This window comes from Mustelus asterias, unplaced genomic scaffold, assembly GCF_964213995.1.
Source record: "Mustelus asterias unplaced genomic scaffold, sMusAst1.hap1.1 HAP1_SCAFFOLD_171, whole genome shotgun sequence".
Classification (NCBI taxonomy): domain Eukaryota; kingdom Metazoa; phylum Chordata; class Chondrichthyes; order Carcharhiniformes; family Triakidae; genus Mustelus; species Mustelus asterias.
In genome coordinates this window covers 296,653-319,407 of record NW_027590177.1, presented here as the reverse complement: position 1 = coordinate 319,407, position 22,755 = coordinate 296,653, and the positions used below count along the sequence as shown (strand labels likewise).

Sequence of the window (22,755 nt, the reverse complement as noted above, 5' to 3'; positions counted from 1 at the left end):
AAGCAAAACACTGCGGATTGGACACCAGCTCAGAGCGGCTGGCGGTCAAAGCCCCGCCCACCCCCCACGTGGGCCCGGGTTCCGCCCCCACATTGTCTACATGCGGCAGATTGACCAATGGCAACCCGTGCAGGACCGGATGGGCGCTGGTCCTCCAGCCAATCAAAGTCCGGGACTTGTATGCATGGCTGCACGCAGCTTCCTCCATTGTTGCCCAGCAAAGCTGCTCCTCTCTGAATGAAGATTGAACTTCAGACAGAACTCATATTGTACTGTATCTACCTTAGATATTTCCAGTCATTCGTCTCTTGCCTATTAGAGTCATTAGTGTTTGGATTTCTTTTCCACAGGGATGAGTGGAGGGTGAGAGTCATTGAATATATTCCAGGGTGAGTTAAACTGATTTTTGATTGATAAAGGCGTCAAGCGTTATGGGGAACAGGTAGGAAAATGGAGAGAAAGTTAAGATGAGGAGGGATTTCCTCACTCAAGTATGTGCGTAGTTTTGGAATTATGCACCCCACGCTGAGGTCGATCAGCCAATTCTCAATCAATGATTGAGGCAGTTCGATGGGCTGAATGGCCAACTGCAGCTCCGATTTCTTATGATTTCTATGTGCTGGAGAGGAAGCAGTGAGCATGGATCTGTCAATCAGCCTCAATCAGCACCTTCAGGAGAATTGGGAGGGTGAATATTAGATACAGCAGAGTGAGAATGGAGGGAGAGTGTGTGGGATGGAGATTTACAGCTTTTGGGAAATGAGGGAGGAAATAATGTTCCATAGAAACTGGAATTGTGTCTTCTGAATTTCTATCCTGTTCTGACAGTGATGGCTTTAATAAACTCATTTTACAGGATATTGAAAGAGGAATCGCATTCCGAAATCTCAAATGTCACGTCGAGATCTGACAGAGTCATATTCCTTGGGAGCTGAATATCATCAGCCTTTGAATCTAGAAGGAGAAACGTTTGTCCAGTCTGTCGATTTGAAAAGATTTCAAACATCAGTGTGACTGGAAAAGCACCAACACACTGCCACACTCGAGTGAGAGTGTTCCAATGCACTGACTAAAGAGCTTTAACCAGTTACACAGCCTAAATAAATATCACACCATTCACAGCGGGGAGAGACTGTACTCGTGTTCTGTGTTTGAACGAGGCTTCAACTGATTGTCCACCCAAGGGAGAGGCAAGGACACCTGCACCATGGAGAAACCATGGAAATGTGCGGACTGTGGGAAGAGATACAGAACCCCATCCCTGCTGGAAGCTCATCGGCGCAGCCACACTGGGGAGAGGCCGTTCATCTGCTCTCACTGTAGAGAGGGATTCACTCGGTTATCCATCCTGAAGCAACACCAGCGAGTTCACACTGGGGAGAGGCCGTTCACTTGCTCTAAGTGTGGGGAGGGATTCACTCAGGCATCCGCTCTGTGGAGACACAAGCAGGTTCACACTGGGGAGAAACCATTCACCTGCTCTCAGTGTGAGAAGGGATTCACTCGGTTATCCCAGCTGCAGACACACCAGCGAGTTCACACTGGGGAGAGGCCATTCATCTGCTCTCAGTGTGGGGAGGGATTCACTGACTTATCCAGCCTACGGTCACACCAGCGAGTTCACACTGGGGAGAGGCCATTCACCTGCTCTCAGTGTGGGAAGGGATTCACTCAGTCATCCACCCTGCAGAAACACCAGCGAGTTCACACTGGGGAGAAACCGTTCACTTGCTCTCAGTGTGGGAAGGGATTCAGTCAGTCATCCAATCTGCAGATACACCAGCGGGTTCACACTGGGGGGAAACCGTTCACATGCTCTCAGTGTGGGAAGCGATTCACTCTGTCATCCACCCTGCGGAGACACCAGCGAGTTCACACTGGGGAGAAACCATTCACCTGCTCTCAGTGTGGAAGGGGATTCACTCAGTCATCCAATCTGCAGACACACCAGCGAGTTCACACTGGAGAGAGGCCATTCACCTGCTCTCAGTGTGGGAAGGGATTCAGAGTTTCATCCCAGCTGCTGAGACACCAACAGGTTCACGAGTGATTCCAGGGGTTGGATTCTGCTGTTATTGTTTCTGCTCTCAATTACATCCAGGACTGCATTTTGTTCATTCTCACAGTTGGTCAATGGGGAGGGTCAGAGGGTTTATTTCTGCTGGACTGGCTGGTCTCACAACTTTGCCTCCAGTGGGCTGATGCTCTTTGAGTCTTGTTGTGAATATCTGGTTTCAGATTTCACAAGGATCACAGAGTGACCGGTTGTGAGGAAGTTCAGAGATATTTAGTCAGCATTTCTGTTTGAAACTCCCCAAATGCCCATCCAATTTCCTTTGTAATTGTTTATTGTCTCCACTTCCACCACCCTTGTAGGCAGCGAGTTCCAGGTCATTACCATTCGCTGCACCAAAATATTCTTCCTCACAACCCTTGCATTTCTCACTGTATTGAATAACTGTGTAAGCTGTCTGTATCTGTGACTTGGAGCTGAGAGTTGTATTAGAGTGATGTCTCTGTGATTACTGTATTAGAGAGCTGTGTCAGAGCTGTGACTTTGAGCTGTATCACAGGAGGGTGGTCTTCCAGAGCTTTCTCTGGGGTTGTTCCCTCCAGGTTTGAAACATGAATAAACTATTGTAACATGTCCCTGGGTCTCCTGTGGTTAGTTGGAAGAAATACATCACAACAGGACAATAAGGGAATTGGAATAACTCACCTTGTGTGTGGTTGAATGGAATATATCAATCTAGTGTCCACCTACATTCCAGTGAAAGGCTGGAATGTGTAGATGGGATGAATAAGTTGATCACTTTCTCTGGGAGATATTTACATCCTTGTCCATGAACTTTGTTTTAAAGAAATCCACATTTGAAAGCCCAGCCACTCAATGAAACATCAGCTCCATAACAGGGGAAGATAAGAAAGACAGACACTCATTTTGAACTTTTCATCAATACATCTGAGAGTTAAGAATGTGTGACATGATTTTGGGATACCGGAGTGAGTGTGTAGATGTGATTTGTTACATGTGAAAAATAGCAAGCCTAAATTCATGGTGAGATGGAGTGAAGAGCGGGTCCCAAACACACACAGCTACTTGAGACACAACAGGAGATGAAATGGTTAATGTGGCCAGGGGATTGAGACAACATTGTGACATCATCAAGGCACTGACACACACTCCAGAGAGAAACTGAGTTCAAAACAATCAGGATCCAATTAAACACACTGCACATGCTCACAAAGTGAGGAAAATTACAGTAAAATGGGTCATATTATAGATTGGGACAATTGAGGTATTGGGAGAAATAATACTGAGTAAGAACTGTCCACAGTTGGACAGGGGTAAGGAGAGAGCTGGAGAATCTTTTACATCCATGTTGATCTGTTGATTGAAGGACCTGTCCTAACGTACAAGTAACCGAGAACTCACGGTGTTCCTTCAGGAGAAAAGTTTGATTAGATGTTACCCCAGGTGGGACCAGAATAGAACTCGAAAATAACGGAGTGAAATTGAGTGAGGGGTCAGAGAGAAAGTTCTCCTCCCCCTCAAGGTGTGGACTGTAAGAATCCTGGGGGACCCCCTACTTTGGGTTTTCTTGCTAATTAGTGAATATGATATTCGATTCTATGACTGGCTGTGCATTTATTTTGAATTTGATTGTTACACTTCTCCTGTTTTTATTCCTGTTGTGATTACGCTCTGGGTAAGGATGGTTGACAGGTGACAGGATGGGAAGTTGTGGTTTGGGTCATTGACCAAATGTTTTATTGATCCGAAAGGTGTAAAAGGGGCCAAACTTCAGCAGAAATGCAGCAGAGCTGAGAACAGACGACTTGCTGTGTGGGAGCAGGGAGATAAACAGCTCCCAGAGGACAGAGAAAACAGGAGTGCCTTGAATCCTGGATGACACCTGTGTGTCAAGGCCACCATGTTTTCACTGCTTGGCATGGGAATGCTGACTCCCTGAACCAGGGACGGAGCGTGGGAAGACAATTGTTTGAGAGTTTGACGTGGCTTGGGCAAGTACAGATGGTTCAATGACAGGTTTTGTAATTGGTTCATTCAAATGTTAGCCGGGCAATGATTGGGTTAAATCAGTCTCCATAGACTTTGTGATGTAACAAAGTATAAGAGGGGATTCCCCGAGCACAGAGATTAGTCGAGGTTTTACATATTGCATTGACTGGTGCCATGGCATCTGGTGCAGAGCAGGGAGCATTTCCGTGGAGATGCTGCTTCTACCCAGAGTGTAATGGTAATGCTGCTGCACTTTGATACGACTGCTCAGACATTAGCCTGTGTCAGCTCTTATTGATACTGAATAAAATCTAACCACTGTCACCAATAAGAGTTATCACTGGGAATCATTTCAGAGTTTGGGAAAAGGGGAGAAAGGGTTAATTGATTCCCTGAACCCCATTTTCTAACATCACTGAGTCAAAAATAAAATCCCATCTCCCCCTCTGGCTCCTTTGCCAATTACCTCAGAGGGACTCACTTTCTGTTAAAGAGCCTGCCAACCCCTCTCACCCACTTTCCCTAAAGTGCATCAATCTCATCAGGAAAAGTCCAAAACAATCAAATATTTTTACTGACAAAAGTTTATTAATGAAACAGAACATGGTTAAAACAAACAGAAAATGACTTGAGGATCAAAGACAACCAGAGTAAAGGGATGTTCACAATGTTCTGGACACAACTGGATTCTCTTCAGCTCCTCTGTCCCCTGTTCCTGTGACTCCCCGCTTTGGACACAGGGACACTGAACCCCGGGGGTCACGTCACCATCAGCCCCGGTCACCTCCTCCGGTGCCCTGATTGGTTGGAGGCCCATTTCCCAGTCAGTTCTCCAGCAGCTTCCTGTCTCTCTATTAGTGCAACGCCCAGGGCAGTTTCCAAACTGGGGCGCAGGCCTCGTTATTCTCAGCTAAATTCAGCCCTCAGCTCCGTCGCCTGGCTGTCATTGACATGAGCAATAGAGAGACAGAAAGGTGCCCCAGGCTCAAATGGGAAGTCAAAACTTGTGGGTCTAAATCAACACTTCAACATTTGTCAGTCAAATCCATGTTATTTACACTGGGGGTTTTTATGATGAGATTAACTGAAGTGTTCGGCTGGTCAGCAAGCTCGAGAAGCACTGATTCCAGATTGTTCAATACTTCTGTCTTGAATCACAAAAGATTCTCACTTTATCCCCTTCCTGAACTGAATGCCATCATCCTGAGCAGCTGTGGGTGTCACCTCTCTGTGTAAACTCCTGCCCCTTTTTATAAGGCTCTCTCATTCCTTATAGTGGGTCAATTCTTTCATGGTTGAGGATCGCTCTGTGATGCAGTGAGTGTTTATCCGGTCAATCAATGTTTCTGATGTCAGTCGGAACGTCCATCGTTACTTTTCACCTGTTTCTTACTCTGTGTTTTATAAAAATAAAGTTTATAAACTTTTACAGAATGGTCAGCTTTAAGGTTTCTGTAGTTGGTGATGAGGTCATCCTAAGGTCAAAGCCTCTCTCTTTTCTACTTCCCACTTAACTCAAGCGTTGTGTAGAATATTCCATTCGGGGGAGGTGGTGGGAATGTCTCTGGCCGAGTAATGCAGAGACCCAGCAAAGGATCTGGGGACAGGCAGCTGGTGGGATTTGAATTCAGTGAATCAATCTGGAATTATATAAAGTTAGTGTCAGAAACGGTGACCATGAAACTATCGACTGTTGTAAAAATCCATCCAGTTCACCCTATTAATGCTCCTATTAGGGAGGGAAATCTGCCATCCTTACCCGGTCTGGCCTACATGTGAATCCAGACCCACACAGCGATGTGGGTGCATCTTAACTGTCCCTCTGAAATGGCCGAGCAAGTCACTCCATTCAGGGGCAATGAGGAGCTGAGCAACGTGTGCTGGGGCTTTGCCAGCAGTGTCCACATCCCAGGAAAGAATAAAGAATATTCCACGGAAAGTGATGGGTGATTTGAAATGAATTGAAAGTCGGTCAGGAGGTGCTCGTATCGTCCAGAGCTGCTTTTCAATGGATCCTCCTGTTTAAAATAAAAACACATCAGTGTGCGCCTTTCCCAGACACAGTGACCTTGGAATATCACAATGCTGTTTTTAAACATTCCTTTGTTAAAGAATCAGTCATTTAGAATTGTGAAACAGACAGAAATTGAATGTTCTGTTTTTCCTGGGATCCTCCTGTGCCTGGCACCGGTGTCCTGAACAAGGTTATTAACATTCTCTGGGTTAAAGGTTCCTCCTGGTTCTTGCTGTCTGTTGTGTCCTTTGTCACAGTCGGTACCAGGACATTTCTATTGAAAGGTTGTTAAGAAATTCCAGTGAATTCCAGTCCCTTGTGTAACGTTCCATTTGGTGTGCGTCAGATTCAGAGATGTCCACGTGTGTGTGAAAAGGGTTCTGGGTCAGGGTTTTAACTCTTCTTTCCCCGTTAGTAACAATGAGCCCTGTATTCAATTCTAAAGTATAAAGTCCTCATTAGATATCAATTCTACCTGTTATCTACATTTCACCAACCAGTCTATATTTTCATCACAGGACTGCAGTGGGAGCACCGTCAACATCTTACTGACTTGATCGATTTTATCGAGGAGATGACGAAGGTGATCGATGAGGATAGAGCAGTGGATGTTGTGTACATGGATTTTAGTGAGGCTTTCGACAAGGTCCCTCATGGTCGGCTCATCCAGAAGATTAAGATGCATGGGATTCACGGTCACTTGGCCACTTGGATTCAGAATTGACTTGCCCATAGAAGTCAGAGAGTAGTGGTGGAGGGTGTTTTTCTGACTGGAGGTCTGTGACTAGTGGTGTTCTGCAGGGATCCGTACTGGGACCTGCGCTATTTGTGATATATATCAATGACTTGGATGAAAACGTGGATGGGTGGGTTAGTAAGCTTGCAGACGACACAAAACTAGATGGAGTTGTAGATAGTGTAGAAGGTTGTCAAAGGATACAGTGGGATGTAGATCAGCTGTAGATATGAGCAGAGAAATGACAGATGGATTTTAATCCGGGCAAGTGTGTGGTGCTGCACTTTGGGAGATCAAATATTAAGGATAAGTATACAGTTAATGTACAGAGGGATCTTGAGGTTCAAGTCCAGAGCTCCCTGAAATTAGCCACACAAATATTTAGTCACTAAAGAAGGCATATGGCATGCTTGCCTTTATTGAGTACAAGAGTCAGCATGCCATGTTGCAGCTTTATAAAAGTTTGTTTGGGCCGCGCTTAGAATATTGCGTTCAGTTCTGGTCGCCACATTACAGAAAGGATGCAGAGGTTTTGATGAGGGTGCAGAAGAGGTTTCCCAGGATGCTGCCTGGATTGGAGGGTGTGAGCGACTGACAAACGAGGGGTGTTTTCTCGATAGCGGTGGAGGGTGAGGGGAGACCTGATAGCAGTCTATAAAATGAGAGACGTAGAATCTTTTCCTCAGAGTTGATATGTCTAATACCAGGGAGCATGCACTGAAGGTGAGACGGGGAAAGTTCAAAGGAGATGTGAGAGGTAAGTGTTTTTACACAGAGAGTGGTAGGTGTCTGGGATGCGCTGCTAGGAATGGTGGTGGAGGCAGATACGATAGGGGTGTTTAAGGGGGTTTTAAATAAGCACATGAATATGCAAGGAATAGAGGAATATGGACCAAGGGCAGGCAGAAAGGAATAGTTTAATTTGACATCATGTTCGACACAACATGGTGGGCTGAAGGTTCTGTTCCTGTGCTGTACTGTTCTACGTTCTATTTGTGATCTCCATTTAGAAAAAGGAAATAGAGGCACTGGAGAAGGGTCAAGAAAGATTCACAAGAATAATCCCAGAACTGTAATCACTTGTGAACTCACTGGTGTTTCACCAAGTTTGCTGACTGAGTGAATCCCTTCCCAGTCAGAGCAGGTGACCAGCCTCTGCCTGGTGTGAACTCACTGGTGGGACATTAGTTCCCGAGAGCTTTTGAAGCCACGCCCACATTTAAAGGGTCTCTCCTGGGTGTGATGATGTTGTGTCTGAGCAGGCTGGATAACTGAGTAAATCCTTTCGCACACACCAAGCAGGTGAATGGTTTCTCCCCGGTGTGAACTCACTGGTGTTTCAGCAGTGTTGATGATATTCTAAACCTCCTTGAACAGCGAGAGCAGCTGAACGGCCTCTCCCCGGTGTGAATGTGCTCGGGGATCATCAGTTCCTGAGAGCTTCTGAAGCCGGCCTCTCAGGCAGAGCATTTAAAGGGGCTCTCCTTGGAGTGAGTGGCTTTGTGTCTCAGCAAGCTGGATGAAGCAGTGAATCCCTTCCCACACACAGAGCAGGTGAATGGTCTCTCCCCGGTGTGAACTCGCTGGTGTATCCGCAGGTTGGATGACGTTTTAAACCTCTTTGAGCAGTGAGAGCAGCTGAACGGTCTGTCCTCAGTGTGAATGCGCTGGTGGGACACCAGATCCTGAGAGCTTCTGAATCCGCTCCCGCAGTCAAGAGCATTTAAACGGTCTCTCATTGGTGTGAGTGAGATTGTGTGTGCGCAGGTGGAATGACTGAATGAATCCCTTCCCACACACCGAGCAGGTGAATGGCCTTTCCCCAGTGTGAACTCGCTGGTGTATCCGCAGGTGGTATGATGTTCTAAATCTCTTTGTGCAGTGAGAGCAGCTGAACGGTCTCTCTTCAGTGTGAATGCGCTGGTGGGATACCAGTTCTCCAGAGCTTTTGAAACCTCCCCCACAGTCAGAGCAGTTAAAGGGTCTCTCCTGGATGTGAGTAATTTTGTGTTTCAGCAGGGTGGATAATTGAGTGAATCCCTTCCCACACACAGAGCAGGTGAATGGCCTCTCCCCAGTGTGAACTCGCTCGTGTGTCTGCAGGTTGGATGAAGTTCTAAACCTCTTTGTGCAGTGAGAGCAGCTGAACGGTCTCTCCTCAGTGTGAATGCGCTGGTGGGACACGAGATCCTGAGAGCTTTTGAATCCGCTCCCACAGTCAGAGCATTTAAACGGTCTCTCATTGCTGTGAGTGACTCGGTGTGTCTTCAGGGTGGATGACTGAGTGAATCCCTTCCCACACACAGAGCAGGGGAACGGCCTTTCCCCAGTGTGAACTCGCTGGTGTCTCCGCAGGTGGTATGATGTTCTAAACCTCTTTGAGCAGTGAGAGCAGCTGAACGGTCTCTCCTCACTGTGAATGCGCTGGTGGGACACGAGATCCTGAGAGCGTTTGAATCTGCTCCCACAGTCAGAACATTTAAAAGGTCTCTCCTGGGTATGAGTGACCTTGTGTTTCTGCAGGCTGCCTAAATGAATGAATCCCTTCCCACACACAGAGCAGGTGAATGGTCTCTCCCCAGTATGACTGCGTTGATGAATTTCCAGCTCAGATGGGGCTCTGTATCTCTTCCCACAGTCCCCACATTTGCACGGTTTCTCCATGGTGCGGGTGTCCTTGTGACTCTCCAGGTTAAACAATCAGTTAAATCTCACACAGAACACGGGTACAGTCTCTCCCCGCTGTGGAATGCTGCGATGTATTTTCAGGCTGTGTAACTGGTTAAAGCTCTTTCCACACTCAGTGCACTGGAACACTCTCACTCGGGTGTGTGTATCTCAGTGCATTTCTAGTCACACTGATGTTTACAATCTTTTGAAGCCAAGAGGCCAAACAAACATTTCTCCTGCTAGATTCAAATCTTCAGGTCCCAAGAAATCGAGTCACTCTGTCAGATCTCGATGTGATGTTGGAGATTTCTGTCTGATTTCTCCTTGTCTAATATCCTGTAAGTCAATTTAGAAAAAACATCACAATTCAGAATACGATCGAAATTCAAATCTACATTTCTAGTTTCTATGGAGCATTCATTAAAGACACAGTCATGGAGCATTAAACCTGCCCAGCAGGGCCTCCCGTATCAGCACACAGGCAGCTGCTTTGTGAGACTGCCAGCAGTACGGACAAGTCAGAGATAAGGGTGTCCTCAGAAGTGGGATTCATTGTGAAAGCTCAGGGACGGTTGATAAGATGCAGCAATTCTATGATTCTAATGAACGTTCTTTCCTCTCTCATTCCCCAAAAGCTGTAAATCGCCATCCCACACACTCTCCCTCCATTCTCACTCTGCTGTATCTAATATTCACCCTCCCAATTCTCCTGAAGGTGCTGATTGAGGCTGATTGACAGATCCATGCTCACTGCTTCCTGTCCAGCACAGAAATCAGAACAAATAGGAGCTGCAGTCAGCATTCGGCCCATCGAGTCTGCTCAACCATTCATTGAGATTATTGGTTGATCTACCTCTGCATTATTTTCCCCACACTGTCCCCCATATCCATCGATATCTTCAATATCGAGAAACCTATCAATCCCTCTCTTGAAAATTCTTGATGACTGAGGCTCTCTAGTCCTCTGGGGTAGAGAATCCAAAACATCACCACATCCTTGAGTGAAGAAATCCTCATCTGAGCTTTCTCTCCATTTTCCAGCCTGTTCCCAATAATTATTGACTCCCTTGTCATTCAAAAACTGTCTAACTCATCCTTGAATATATTCAATCCCTCCACTGGTCCCTATGGAAGAGAAATCTAGATACTAACAATTCTCTGAGGGAAGAGATTGTTGGAAATATATAATATAGCTGCAGTCCAAAATTACACAGCCAGGTATAACAAGTGTATTTTATTACAGGGCTATAAATAATATATCTAATCTGTACCATATAACAACAGGGGAGTGGATTGCCTTGTGGTATTATCACTAGACTATTAATCCAGAAACTTAGCTAATGTTCTGGGGACCCAGGTTCGAATCCTGCCACGGCAGATGGTGGAATTTGAATTTAAAAACAAAATCTAGAATTAAGAATCTACTGATGACCATGAAACCATTGTCGATTGACCAAAAAAACCCATCTGGTTCATTAATGTGCTTCAGGGAAGGAAATCTGCCGTCCTTACCCAGTCTGGCCTACATGTGACTCCAGAGCCACAGCAATGTGGTTGACTCTCACCCAGCTTCTGAAATGGCCCAGCGAGCCATTCAGTTCAAGGGCAATTAGGGATGGGCAATAAATGCTGGCCCAGCCGGCAATGCCCGTGTCCCAAGGATGAATTTTTAAAACCCCAACATCAGACACGTCTCTGTCCTATATTAGTTTACTGTCCCCTTTAATATATTTCAGAAATTAGATGGGCACATGAAGGAAATAAACTTGCAGGGGAAAGGGAATATAGAAAGGGAATAGGACTGACTGGATTGTTCTACAGAGAGTCGGCATGGATTCGAGTTACTGAATGGACTCCTTCTGCGCTGTAATGACTCAATGAGTGAAAATATATAACATTGCTTCAGTGTTACATTACAAGATGAGAAATAATAATAAATGTACTTTGTTACAGAACCATAAATAATATATCAAATCTACAATATAACAACACTAGGCATATCTCTGTCCTATATTAATTTATTGTTCTCTTAAATGTCAGCCATCTCCTGGGGAAACCAGCCCTTTAATTGTGAACATTCGGAAAGGGACCATCCTTTTAGCCAGACAAATCAATGTGTCAAGCTGAGGGAGCAAAGGATGTCAATGTCTTTAAGAGAGAGAGAGAAAGAGACCTGGGCCAACCTTTCCAGAGTCTGCAGCCTCCCTGGATTCACTTCATTTCCCTTCAGTTGCTGCAAGTCTCCAATTTCCCCCAGAATGAGAAAAGAATTGGAAAGGGGATAAAAGAAAGTGTTTTACTCACAGATGTGGGAGACAGAAAGAAGTTTGAGTCTGTCTGAAGCTCAATCTTCATTCGGCGAGAACAGCAGCAGCAGCTTCGCGGGTGAACAAGCTCATTGTCTGGTTTCCGCATTCAGAAAATGGGGGGCTCTGGTTGGCTGCAGGAGAAAGGTACTTCCGGTCTTCCAACTCTTCCCATTGGTCAATACCTCAGCGTGCTGGTGGGAAGGGGCGGGCAGCCCTCCGCACATGCGCAGCTTCCCCTCTCCCTTGGACATGCGCAGTCCTTGGCCGGGGGTGGGAGAGATCACCAAGCGGCTTCTCGCTCTGGCCGGAGCCGCCAGCCGGTTGCCTGGAAACCTTGGCTCGAGGAGGTGCAGGGGGAGGGGAACAATGGGTGGGTGCGGGTCTCCCGCGTCCGCTCGCCGAGCCTGCGCACTGGAACCCCAGGACGTCATCGCGGAACAGGCTGATGTCTATTGGCTGATTCAGGGAGGGCTCCGTTGTGACGTCATAGTGCGGAAGTTGTCCAATGAGCTTCAGAGTGAAACTTCCTCCTCTGCACGCGAGGGGAAATGGCGGCGCAGATCTCCAAGAAGCTAAAGTTAGTGGCGGACGGCATCTTCAAGGCCGAGCTCAACGAGTTCTTGACCCGCGAGTTGGCCGAGGACGGCTACAGCGGTGTGGAGGTGCGAGTCACACCCACCAGGACCGAGATCATCATCTTGGCCACCAGGACTCAGAATGTGCTGGGTGAGAAAGGACGTCGAATCCGTGAGCTGACTGCTGTTGTTCAGAAGCGGTTTGGTTTCCCAGAGGGAAGTGTTGAGCTCTATGCCGAAAAGGTTGCCACTCGAGGGCTTTGTGCTATTGCTCAGGCAGAGTCCCTGCGTTACAAGTTGCTCGGAGGTCTGGCTGTACGTAGAGCCTGCTATGGTGTTCTCCGCTTCATTATGGAAAGTGGAGCCAAGGGCTGCGAGGTGGTAGTTTCCGGAAAACTCCGAGGCCAGAGAGCCAAGTCCATGAAATTTGTTGACAAAGAACAACAAAGAACAAAGAACAATACAGCACAGGAACAGGCCCTTCGGCCCTCCAAGCCCGCGCCGCTCCCCGGTCCAGGATTGAATCCTGAATCCAGGATCCCCGCCCAATTTTCCAGCCTATCTACATACTAATATCCTATCCCCGAGATGTCCCTCACAGCTATGATGCTTTGTTCATCACAACCTATTAACTCACCCCTACCCCCCCATTCCAGACCATGTGATCTCCAGGGAGAGGCGAAAACCCAGAGTGAAAACCCCAGGGCCAATATGGGGAAAAAAAATCTGGGAAATTCCTCTCCGACCCCCTGAGGCGATCGAAACGAGTCCAGGAGATCACACTGGCCCTGATCGGAAAATGCTTCCCAACCCTATTCATTTCCACTTCCACGAACACCATCTGAATTCCCTGCCCCCGAGACAGGTTCCCAATTGACGGTCTGATGATCCACAGTGGTGATCCAGTGAACTACTATGTTGATACAGCTGTGCGTCACGTACTGCTAAGGCAAGGTGTGTTGGGAATTAAAGTTAAGATCATGCTTCCATGGGACCCAAGTGGTAAAATTGGACCCAAGAAACCTTTGCCTGATCATGTCAGCATTGTCAAGGATGAGATCTTGCCAACTACACCCATTTCAGAACAGAAGGGAGGCAAACCAGAGCAGCCTGTGATCCAGCAGCCTGGACCAGTTCCAACTGCATAGTTGGTATGTCAGCGTCTAAAGAAACTTTTAATTTTCTGTATTTTGTTTGAATAAAACAAAAGAAAAACCATCTGGGAGGAAATCAATGTTTCCCCCTTTCCATTTCATTTCTCATTCTGGGGGAAATTGGGGACTTGCAGCAACTGAAGGGTAAGGAAGTGAATCCAGTCTGTATATTCCACACATTGTTACTCCAGTCATATAGACATATATCTGTCTGGCCGCCTGCATGGAGATTTTCAGTTCTCTGTGTCCAGGACAGGCGATTCCCTTCTTTTTGAGGTCTGCCCCTTTTGATCTATCCCTCATTTAATTTAATTTGGTTTACTTGTTTTGCCAAAAAGATTAAAAGAATGTTTATTTGTCCCTCAGTTGATTTGATTGAGTTTAATTGTTTTACCGAAAAGATTGACAGGAAGCCGTGAGCATGGATCTGTCAATCAGCCTCAATCAGCACCTTCAGGAAAATTGGAAGGATGAATATTAGATACAGCAGAGTGAGAATGGAGGGAGAGTGTGTGGGATGGAGATTCACAGCCTTTGTGGAATGAGAGGGGAAAGAATGTTCCTTAGAAACTAGAATTATCTGTTCTGAATTTCTATCTTGTACTGAGTGATGACTTTTGTAAACTTCTTTTACAGGATATCAGGTGATGAGGATTTACAGACAGAAATCTCAAACCAAACGTCCCGTCCTCACTCAATTCATCAGGATCTGATTATCATTGGCCTTTGAATCCAGAAGAAGAAATGTTTCTCTGTACCGTCTGCTTCAGAAAGTTTTGAACATCAATGTGAGTGGCAAATCACCGAGACACACACATACTCGAATGAGAGTGTTCCAGTGCACTGACTGTGGAAAGAGCTTTAACTAGTTATACAGCCTGAAAAAATATTACAGCATTCACAGCGGGAGAGACTCTACTCGTGTTGTGTGTGTGGATGAGGTCTCAACTTTGAATCAAAACAATTCTGTGATTTCTTTTATTCATTCATGGGACATGGGCGTCGCTGGCTGGCCAGCATTTATTACCCATCCCTCGTTGAGTCAGAAGGTTTTTGTTTTAGTTTAGTTAGGGTATCATGATTGGTACATCATAGAGTACATATGGGAGAAGGAAAGGAGAGGGATTCAATGTAGAAGTATTGAACAATCTGGAATCAGTGCTTATAAGAACATAAGAACTAGGAGCAGGAGTAGGCCATCTGGCCCCTCGAGCCTGCTCTGCCATTCAGTAAGATCACGGCTGATCTTTTTGTGGACTCAGCCCCACTTACCCGCCCACTCACCATAACCCTTAATTCCTTTACTGTTCAAACATTTATCTATATTTGCCTTAAAAACATTCAATGAGGTATTTATTTTGTTTGAGACTCTCCCACTCCTGAAAATATCTCACCATCTACCCTGTCAAGCCCCCTCAGGATCTTATATGTTTCAATAACTCCTTTGTCTTCAAAACTTCAAGGAACACAGACCTTGACAATTTACTCCCTCTTGATAGGACAACCCTCCCTCCAGGAATTAGCCTGGTGAATGTCCTTTGGACTATGTCCAATGTTACTATATCCTTGTTTAGGGAAGGGGATCAAAACTGTATGCACTATTCCAGGTGAGGCATCACCAACACACTGTACAGTTGCAACAAAACCTCCCTGTTTTTAAACTCCAACCCCATTGCAATAAAAGCCAAAATGCCATTTTCCTTCTTACCTCATGTGGGACCTGCCTGCTAGCTTTTTGTGATTCATGCACAAGAACACCAAGATCCCGCTGTACTTCACTCATCGGCAGCCTCTCTCTATTTAGATAATCTCCCTGTTGATTCCTCCGACTGAAATACATGACCTCACACTTCCCCACTTTAAACTCCATTTGCCAGGTTTTGAAGACAGAGGGGTGACTTTATTGCATCTTCCCCAACTCTTGACTCATCTTTCCCAGGCCCTATCCCTGTAGCCCCACATTTTTGCCCCACTAATCCACCTAATCTACATCTATTGGGACACAAAGGGGCAATTTAGCATGGCCAATCAATCTAACCCGCACATCTTTGGACTGTGGGAAGAACCTGGAGTACTCAGAAATCCACACAGACATGGAGAGAATGCGCATACTCCACACAGACTGTCACCGAAGGCCGGGATTGAACCCGGGTCCCTGGCACTGTGAAGCAGCAGTACTAACCACTGTGCTGCCATGGCACCATATCTAAATAAACTACAAGTACAGATTTCTCTCGATCTACCCTCCTCCTTACATCCTCAAACAATTCAAGCAAATTTGTCAAACATGATTTATCTTTCATAGAACCATGTTGACGAGGTTTGATTCTATTCAGCTTTCCTAAATGATTTTCTATTTGCTCTTTGATTATTGACTCCAGCGTCTTGCCAATAATAGATGTTAAATTAACTGGCCTATAGATCCCTGCCTTCTGCCTTTCTCCCTTTTTGACCAAGGTCGTCACATTAACCGATTGCCAATCTTCTGATCTCTCCCGAAATCTAGCAAGTTACGAAAAATTTCAACAAAATTCTCCACAATCTCTTCAGCAACCTCCATTAAAAAGCTAGCGTGCAGTTCATTGGGTCCTGGTGACTTGTCCGCCCTTAGCCACTGAAGGGAAAGGAAGTGAGTCCAGTCTATATAATCCATACGTCTTTGGTCCAGTCAGATAGACATATATCTGTCTGGCAGCCTGCATGGAGATTTCCAGCTGTGTGTGTCCAGGACAGGAAGCAGTGAGCATGGATCTGTCAATCAGCCTCAATCAGCACCTTCAGGAGAATTGAGAGGGTGAATATTAGATACAGCAGAGTGAGAATGGAGGGAGAGTGTGTGGGATGGAGATTCACAGCTTTTGGGGAATGAGAGAGAAAAGAATGTTCCATAGAAACTTGAACTGTCTGTTCTGAAGTTCTATCCTGTGCTGACAGTGATGACTTTTGTAAATTCCTTTTACAGGATATCAGAAGGTGAGAATTTATAGACAGAAATCTCAAACCAAACTTCACATCAATATCTGACAGAGTCACTCAATTCATTGGGACCTGAATATCATCGGCCTTTGAATCTAGAAGGGGAAAGGTTTCTCTGTTCTGTCAGCTTCTGAAGATTTTAAGCATCTGTGTGACTGGAAAAGCACCGAGACACACACACACCCGAGTGAGAGTGTTCCAGTGCACTGAGTGTGGAAAGAGCTTTAACCAGTTACACAGCTTGAAAATACATCGCAGCATTCACAGCGGGGAGAGACTGCACCCATGGTCTGTGTGAGATTTAACTGATTGTTTAAACTACAGAGTCACAAGGACCCGAACCATGGAGAAACCGTGGAAATGTGGGGGCTGTGGGAAGGGGTACATGTGCCCATCTCGGCTGGAAATTCATCGACGCAGTCACACTGGGGAGAGGCCCTTCAGCTGCTGTGTGTGTGGAAAGGGATTCACTCAGTCATCCGAACTGCGGACACACCAACTAGTTCACACTGGGGAGAGGCCATTCACCTGCTCTCAGTGTGGGAAGAGATTCACTCAGTTACCCAGCCTGCAGACACGCCAGCGAGTTCACACTGGGGAGAAGCCATTCACCTGCTGTGTGAGTGGGAAGAGATTCAGTCAGTTATCCAACCAGCAGAGACACCAGCGCATTCACACTGGGAAGAGGCCATTCACCTGCAGTGTGGGTGGGAAGGGATTCACTCAGTTATCCAGCCTGCAGAAACACCAGCGAGTTCACACTGGAGACAGGCTGTTCACCTGCCCGAAGTGTGAGAAGGGATTCACCAAGTCTTCCAGCCTGCGGACACACCAGTGAGTTCACACTGGGGAGAAACCATTCACCTGCTCTCAGTGTGGGAAGGGATTCAGAGTTTCATCCCAGCTGCTGAGACACCAAGAAATTCACGAGTGATTCCAGGGGTTGGATTCTGCTGTTATTGTTTCTGCTCTCAATTACATCCAGGACTGCATTTTGTTCATTCTCACAGTTGGTCAATGGGGAGGGTCAGAGGGTTTCTTTCTGCTGGACTGGCCGGTCTCACCATTTTGCCTCCAGTGGCTGGTGCTCGGAAGTTAAGAGATATTTAGTCAGCATTTCTGTTTGAAAACCCCCAAATGCTCATCCAATTTCCTTTGTAATTGTTTATTGTCTCCACTTCTTTCACCCTCATAGGCAGCGAGTTCCAGGTCATTACCATTCACTGCATCAAAATATTCTTCCTCACATCGCCCCCTCCCCCCCCCTCCCCCATCCCACATATCTGAACCAAAATCTGCACCCCCCTCGTCCTTGTCCCTTCAACTAATGGGAACAGCTTTTTTTTGTCCACCTTATCTAAACCTGTCAGAATCTTGTCCACCTCTATCAAATCTCCCTTTAACCTCCTTTGCTCCAAGGGGAACAACCCCAGCCTGACATTGACAATAAAGAACAAACTAACAGAATATGTTAATACCGGAAATTAAATGGGAATGTTTAATTTCTGTTTTAAAGATATTGTGAATATATTGTCCTGGACAATAAAGGAATTGGAATAACTCACCTTGGGTGTGGGTGAATGGAATATATCAATCTGGTATCCACCTACAGTCCAGTGAATGTCTGGAATGTGTTGCTGGAAATCCCTCCCTAACAGCACTGTGGGTGTACTTACACCTCAGGCATTGCAGCAGTTCAGGAAGGCAGTGTTGGGGTTGACCATGGCCGAGGCAGCTACATACAGCCACATACTCTGTTATAATTGAAGGACTGCAGATTGAATGTGAGGCATTCTGGGACTGGACTATCTTGACCACATTCCTGTGACTGCTCAGTTTCTACAATCACGGACCATTAAAGCTGCTTAGCAGGGCCCTGACAGAGGACCTGGTGAGAATATTTACTCAGAATGAGTTAGAATTAAACTTATTCCAGGACTGGCTGGTGTTCAGCGCCTGAGATACCCGAATCTGTAAAAAGTGGGTCTGACCAATCAACAAACGATGATAGGTAGTTGGTTAAGAAGCGTTCTCAGGCATCATTTAAATTATTTTATCATAAATTTGTGACCCGATAATCGGTGAAGTGACGGTATTCTCCAAGTAGCACTGGATTGAACAGTGGACCTCTGAGCGTAGCTTCTAATAGTTATAATCCTACCCGAGCATGGCCAGTGAAAAACCAGAGCTTACCTGCCATTTGGAAACTAAGAACAAGAAACTTATCGATACAATGATAAGAGAATAGAGCCAACGTTTTGAGTCTGGATGACACTTCAGAAGAGCTCTTATAAAGGGTCATCCAGACTCGAAACATTGGCTCTATTCTCTCTCCACAGATACTGCCAGACCTGTTGAGACTTTCCATCATTTTTTGGGTTTTTTTCAGATTCCAGTATCCGCAGTATTTTACTTTTATGATAAAATGATTCGGTCTGATTGGAATCCCTACGACCCTCCCGCAAAACAGAGGGAGTGGTGGCAGAAGGAGAATAAGAATAAGGATGATAAAGTCTGGGTTCTGATTCTCCGAGCCCATGTGGAATTAACAAAATGAGTGAACCAGTTTATAAAGAACAGAAGTTACCCATCCCTAACAAAAACTGATCAAATTAAAATAATTAGGTTGAGGAATATAACAAAAAAAAGATGAAGTTTAAAAAAGTTTGTTGTTACTGAATGTATTGTTGTCATTTTGTTGTTACCACACTGTATTCACCTCAATGCTTGTGGAATCTGTGCAACGAGCAGGAATTGTTTAAACTAAGAATTTCTTCTTTCATTTTGATCAGCGAGAGGACATTATATTCTGTGAAATCTGCCTCAAGAATAAGGCTGATTGTTCAGTCTGAGGGTGAAAGAAAGATACAGGGGGCGATCTTACCAGCTCGACTCGCCGCTCGATTAGACCGGTGAGTCAGGAAGATAGCGTGCGAGACTAAAGGATTGCTCTCTTCCCGGCCCGTGTTTTGCCGGCTTCATTCCCAGAAAGGGAGTGAAGGCTATTTGCACAGAGTTGCCTACATTACAATGTGATTGGTGGGTTCAGCATGGCTGCTTCCCCCCCTCGCTGGCGAGACGTCACATCGCCGAGAATCACTACTGGTCTTCACCAGCGGGGACCAGGTGCTTGGGCCACACTGAGTGTGTTGTGTGGGGGGGGCTGTGTGTGTGGGATCGGAGGCCATTGAAGCCACCATGGTGGTCAGGGGCAGTGCCCATTGGGAAATGCCACATTCAGTACCCTGCTGGCCTCTGGCAGTGCCCAGTTGAGCACCATAAGTGTCTCATGGGCAGTGCCAAGGGGATGGGTGGGGGTGGGGCTTAGTGGAGGGGTATTTACAATGACTGGGGGCTTACGTAAGGAGGGTGGACGCCAAGGGGGGAGCTTTGCATGGGGGAGGGAGATCGGGGGGCGGGGAGGGGGGGCTGAATCTCTGCCAAGGGGGATGGATGTGCACGGGGGGGGGGCGTTCAGGAATTGGCCACGGAGGGGGCATCATGGTGATTGAATAAGCAGTGACCCTTAATTGAGTTACAATTAATGAATCAGTCGTTATAGTAAAAGACTGAGTTTTTATTTGCTGTTAAAATGTAAAATCTTAATTGCTGTGTATGTAACGAATGCGCAATGAAGATAAATTTTTAAAATTTATTTATTTGTGTCACAAGTAGGCTCACATTAACACTGCAATGAAGTTACTGTGACAATCCCCTAGTCACCACACTCCGTTGCCTGTTCGGGTTACTCTGAGGGAGAATGTATCATGGCCAATGCACCCTAACCAGCACATCTTTCAGACTGGGGATGGATACAGGAGCAGCTGGAGGAAACCCAAGCAGACACGGGGAGAACGTGCAGACACCACATGGACAGTGATCCAAGCCGAGAATCGATCCCTGGCGCTGTGAGGCAGCAATGCCAACCACTGTGCCACCGTGCTGCAGCTGGCGTAGTGTACTGGCGAGAGAGATCTTCAAACTCTGATTAGCCTCAACATTTGAAACTGTGTGAATAAGGGGATTGTATAGAATCAGATAAAGGGATAACATGAACCCGTTCTCTTGTATTCCTGTCTAAGATAATGAGAGAAAGTGGTGTCAGTAATTGAGGATCCAATTCAATTAATCTGGTGACTAAATTGGCCAATTGTCATGTTACAACAGGCCCAACTCTGACGTGTGGTAACGGTCACTTTGGGGATAAAAGTAGAGGTTCTGAAGGTCTTCCTTGTGAACCAAATTCTGAAGCCTCCCAAGGCTGAGTTCCAAGGAAATTCCTGTCAAAGAAGGAGCCAGACTCCCAATGCAGAATTCCACAAGAATTCCTGACAAAGAAGGAGCCAGAGAGGGTTACTCTTATACGGACTGATCACCCGCATGAAGTTGTAAAAGTCAATGTCTTAGAAAGTTTATTTATTGGTTACAAGTAGGCTTACATTCACGCTGCAATGAAGTTACTGTGAAATTCCCCTAGTTGCCTCACTCTGGCGCCTGTTCAGGTACACTGAATGAGAATTTAGCATGGCCAATCCACCTAGCCTGCACATCATTGGGCTGTGGGAGGAAACCGGAGACCTGGAGGAAACCCATGCAGACATGGGGAGAATGTGCAGACTCCGCACAGACAGTGACCAAAGCCGGGAATTGAACCCAGAGTCCCTGGAACTGTGAGGCAGCAGTAACCATTGTGCCACTGTGTTCAGTAAACCTTTTTCATTCAATAAACTTCTTTTTAAATTTACTATCCAGAGAATTCTGCCTTTACCACAAAGAGGTCAGGGAACAGATAAAGAGAAACCATTTGTGTCCAGAACATTGTGAACATCCTTTTACTCTGGTTGTCTTTGATCCCCAAGTCATTTTCTGTTTGTTTTAATCATGTTCTGTTTCATTAATAAACTTTTATCAGTAAAAATATTTGATTTTGCTGGACTTTTCCTGATGAGATTGATGCACTTTAGGGAAAGTGGGTGAGAGGGGTTGGCAGGCTCTTTAACAGAAAGTGAGTCCCTCGAAGGGAATTGGCAAAGGAACCAGAGGGGGAGATGAGATTTTATTTTTTGACACAACAAATTGTTCTGATCTGCTTGAAAGATTCAATAGTATATTTCCAAAGGGTAAAGACTTGAAAGGGAAGAATTTGCAGGGCTGTGGGGAAAGAACAGAGCAGTTGGATAAATCACTGTCCTTTTAAAGAGATAGCAGGGGCACGATGGGCTGAATGGACTCCTCCTGCAGCCTGTCAATCTCAGCCTCCTGCTTCTGTGCAGGTTAAAAGGGACAGATTTCAGTGCAGCCTCTTCCCTGTATCTGTATTTAAAGAGACAGGTTTCTCTTTAGCGCTGAGTGACTGATATAACAATTGTTTGGAGGCCCATTTCCCACTCAGTCCTCCAGCACCTTCCTGTCTCTCTATTAGTGCGACGCTCATGGCAGTTTCCCAACTGGAGTGCAGGCCCCATTATTCTCAGCTAAATTCAGCCCTCAGCTCCGTCGCCTGGCTGTCATTGACACCAGCAATAGAGAGACAGAAAGGTGCCCCAGGCTCAAATGGGAAGTCGAAACGTGGGGCTTTAAATGAACTGTTCAGATCTCTGATGATCAACAATTTTTAAAAAATGAATTCTAAACCCAGTAAACAAATTAAAGATTCACACGACAAAACTTCAAGTTTTCTGATGTTTCCTCCAACAAACTTGAAGCAACAATGATTGAACACTTTTTTATAGGGAACATAGCCCTTAAACTGTCAAATTAAACTTTGCCCTTTTACTCTTAACACCATTAAATATCCACTCAATTAATATATTTTACTCTGCCTTGGAATGTTGACACACTTTCTCCAAAAACCAGTCCAAAGTGATTCTTTACTCCCCAAGGGTTTATTTCCATTGTTTTCCTTTTCCAGTCTGGCAACCTTTAATCCCAGAACTGTCCTTCACAGTGATGGTTCTCCTGGACATTTTCCCACTAACACAAGCAAGGTGAATCTTCCAGCCTTGTTTCACAATTCTCAGGAATTTGTGACCAACATTCGACATCGGAGCAGAAGTCGGCCATTTGGCCCTTTGAGTTTCCTCCACCGTTTATTTAGATCATGGCTGATCTGTTTGTGTTGAGTTCCACATTCTCGTTCTACACCTGATACTTTTGATTCCCTGATCCAACAAGAATTAGTATAAAGGCAAAATTCTGCTGTTGTTGGAATCTGAAACAAAAACAGAAAATCCTGAACAATTTCAGCAAGTCTGACAGCATCTGTAAAGAGAGAATAGAGACAACGTTTTGAGTCAG

The 22,755-nt window shown here is 45.8% G+C and overlaps 4 protein-coding genes across 4 annotated transcripts in view; 2 read left to right on the top strand and 2 right to left on the bottom strand.

Moving 5' to 3' along the window:
- LOC144485223 (uncharacterized) overlaps positions 1–22,755 on the bottom strand; it is a 92,220-nt gene that overhangs the window by 34,989 nt on the left and 34,476 nt on the right. The window lies entirely within an intron of this gene.
- Positions 1–22,755, bottom strand: part of LOC144485203 (uncharacterized) — a 247,144-nt gene that overhangs the window by 205,161 nt on the left and 19,228 nt on the right. The window lies entirely within an intron of this gene.
- LOC144485212 (uncharacterized) lies at positions 1,208–2,050 on the top strand. Its single transcript, XM_078203422.1, has one exon. The coding sequence runs from the start codon at positions 1,208–1,210 to the stop codon at positions 2,048–2,050; it is 843 nt and encodes a 280-aa protein (XP_078059548.1).
- On the top strand, positions 12,300–13,544 carry LOC144485210 (small ribosomal subunit protein uS3-like). The gene is made up of 2 exons (XM_078203420.1): positions 12,300–12,758; positions 13,202–13,544. Exons 1-2 carry the CDS (start codon positions 12,302–12,304, stop codon positions 13,474–13,476), a joined length of 732 nt encoding a protein of 243 aa, XP_078059546.1. The 5' UTR covers positions 12,300–12,301; the 3' UTR covers positions 13,477–13,544.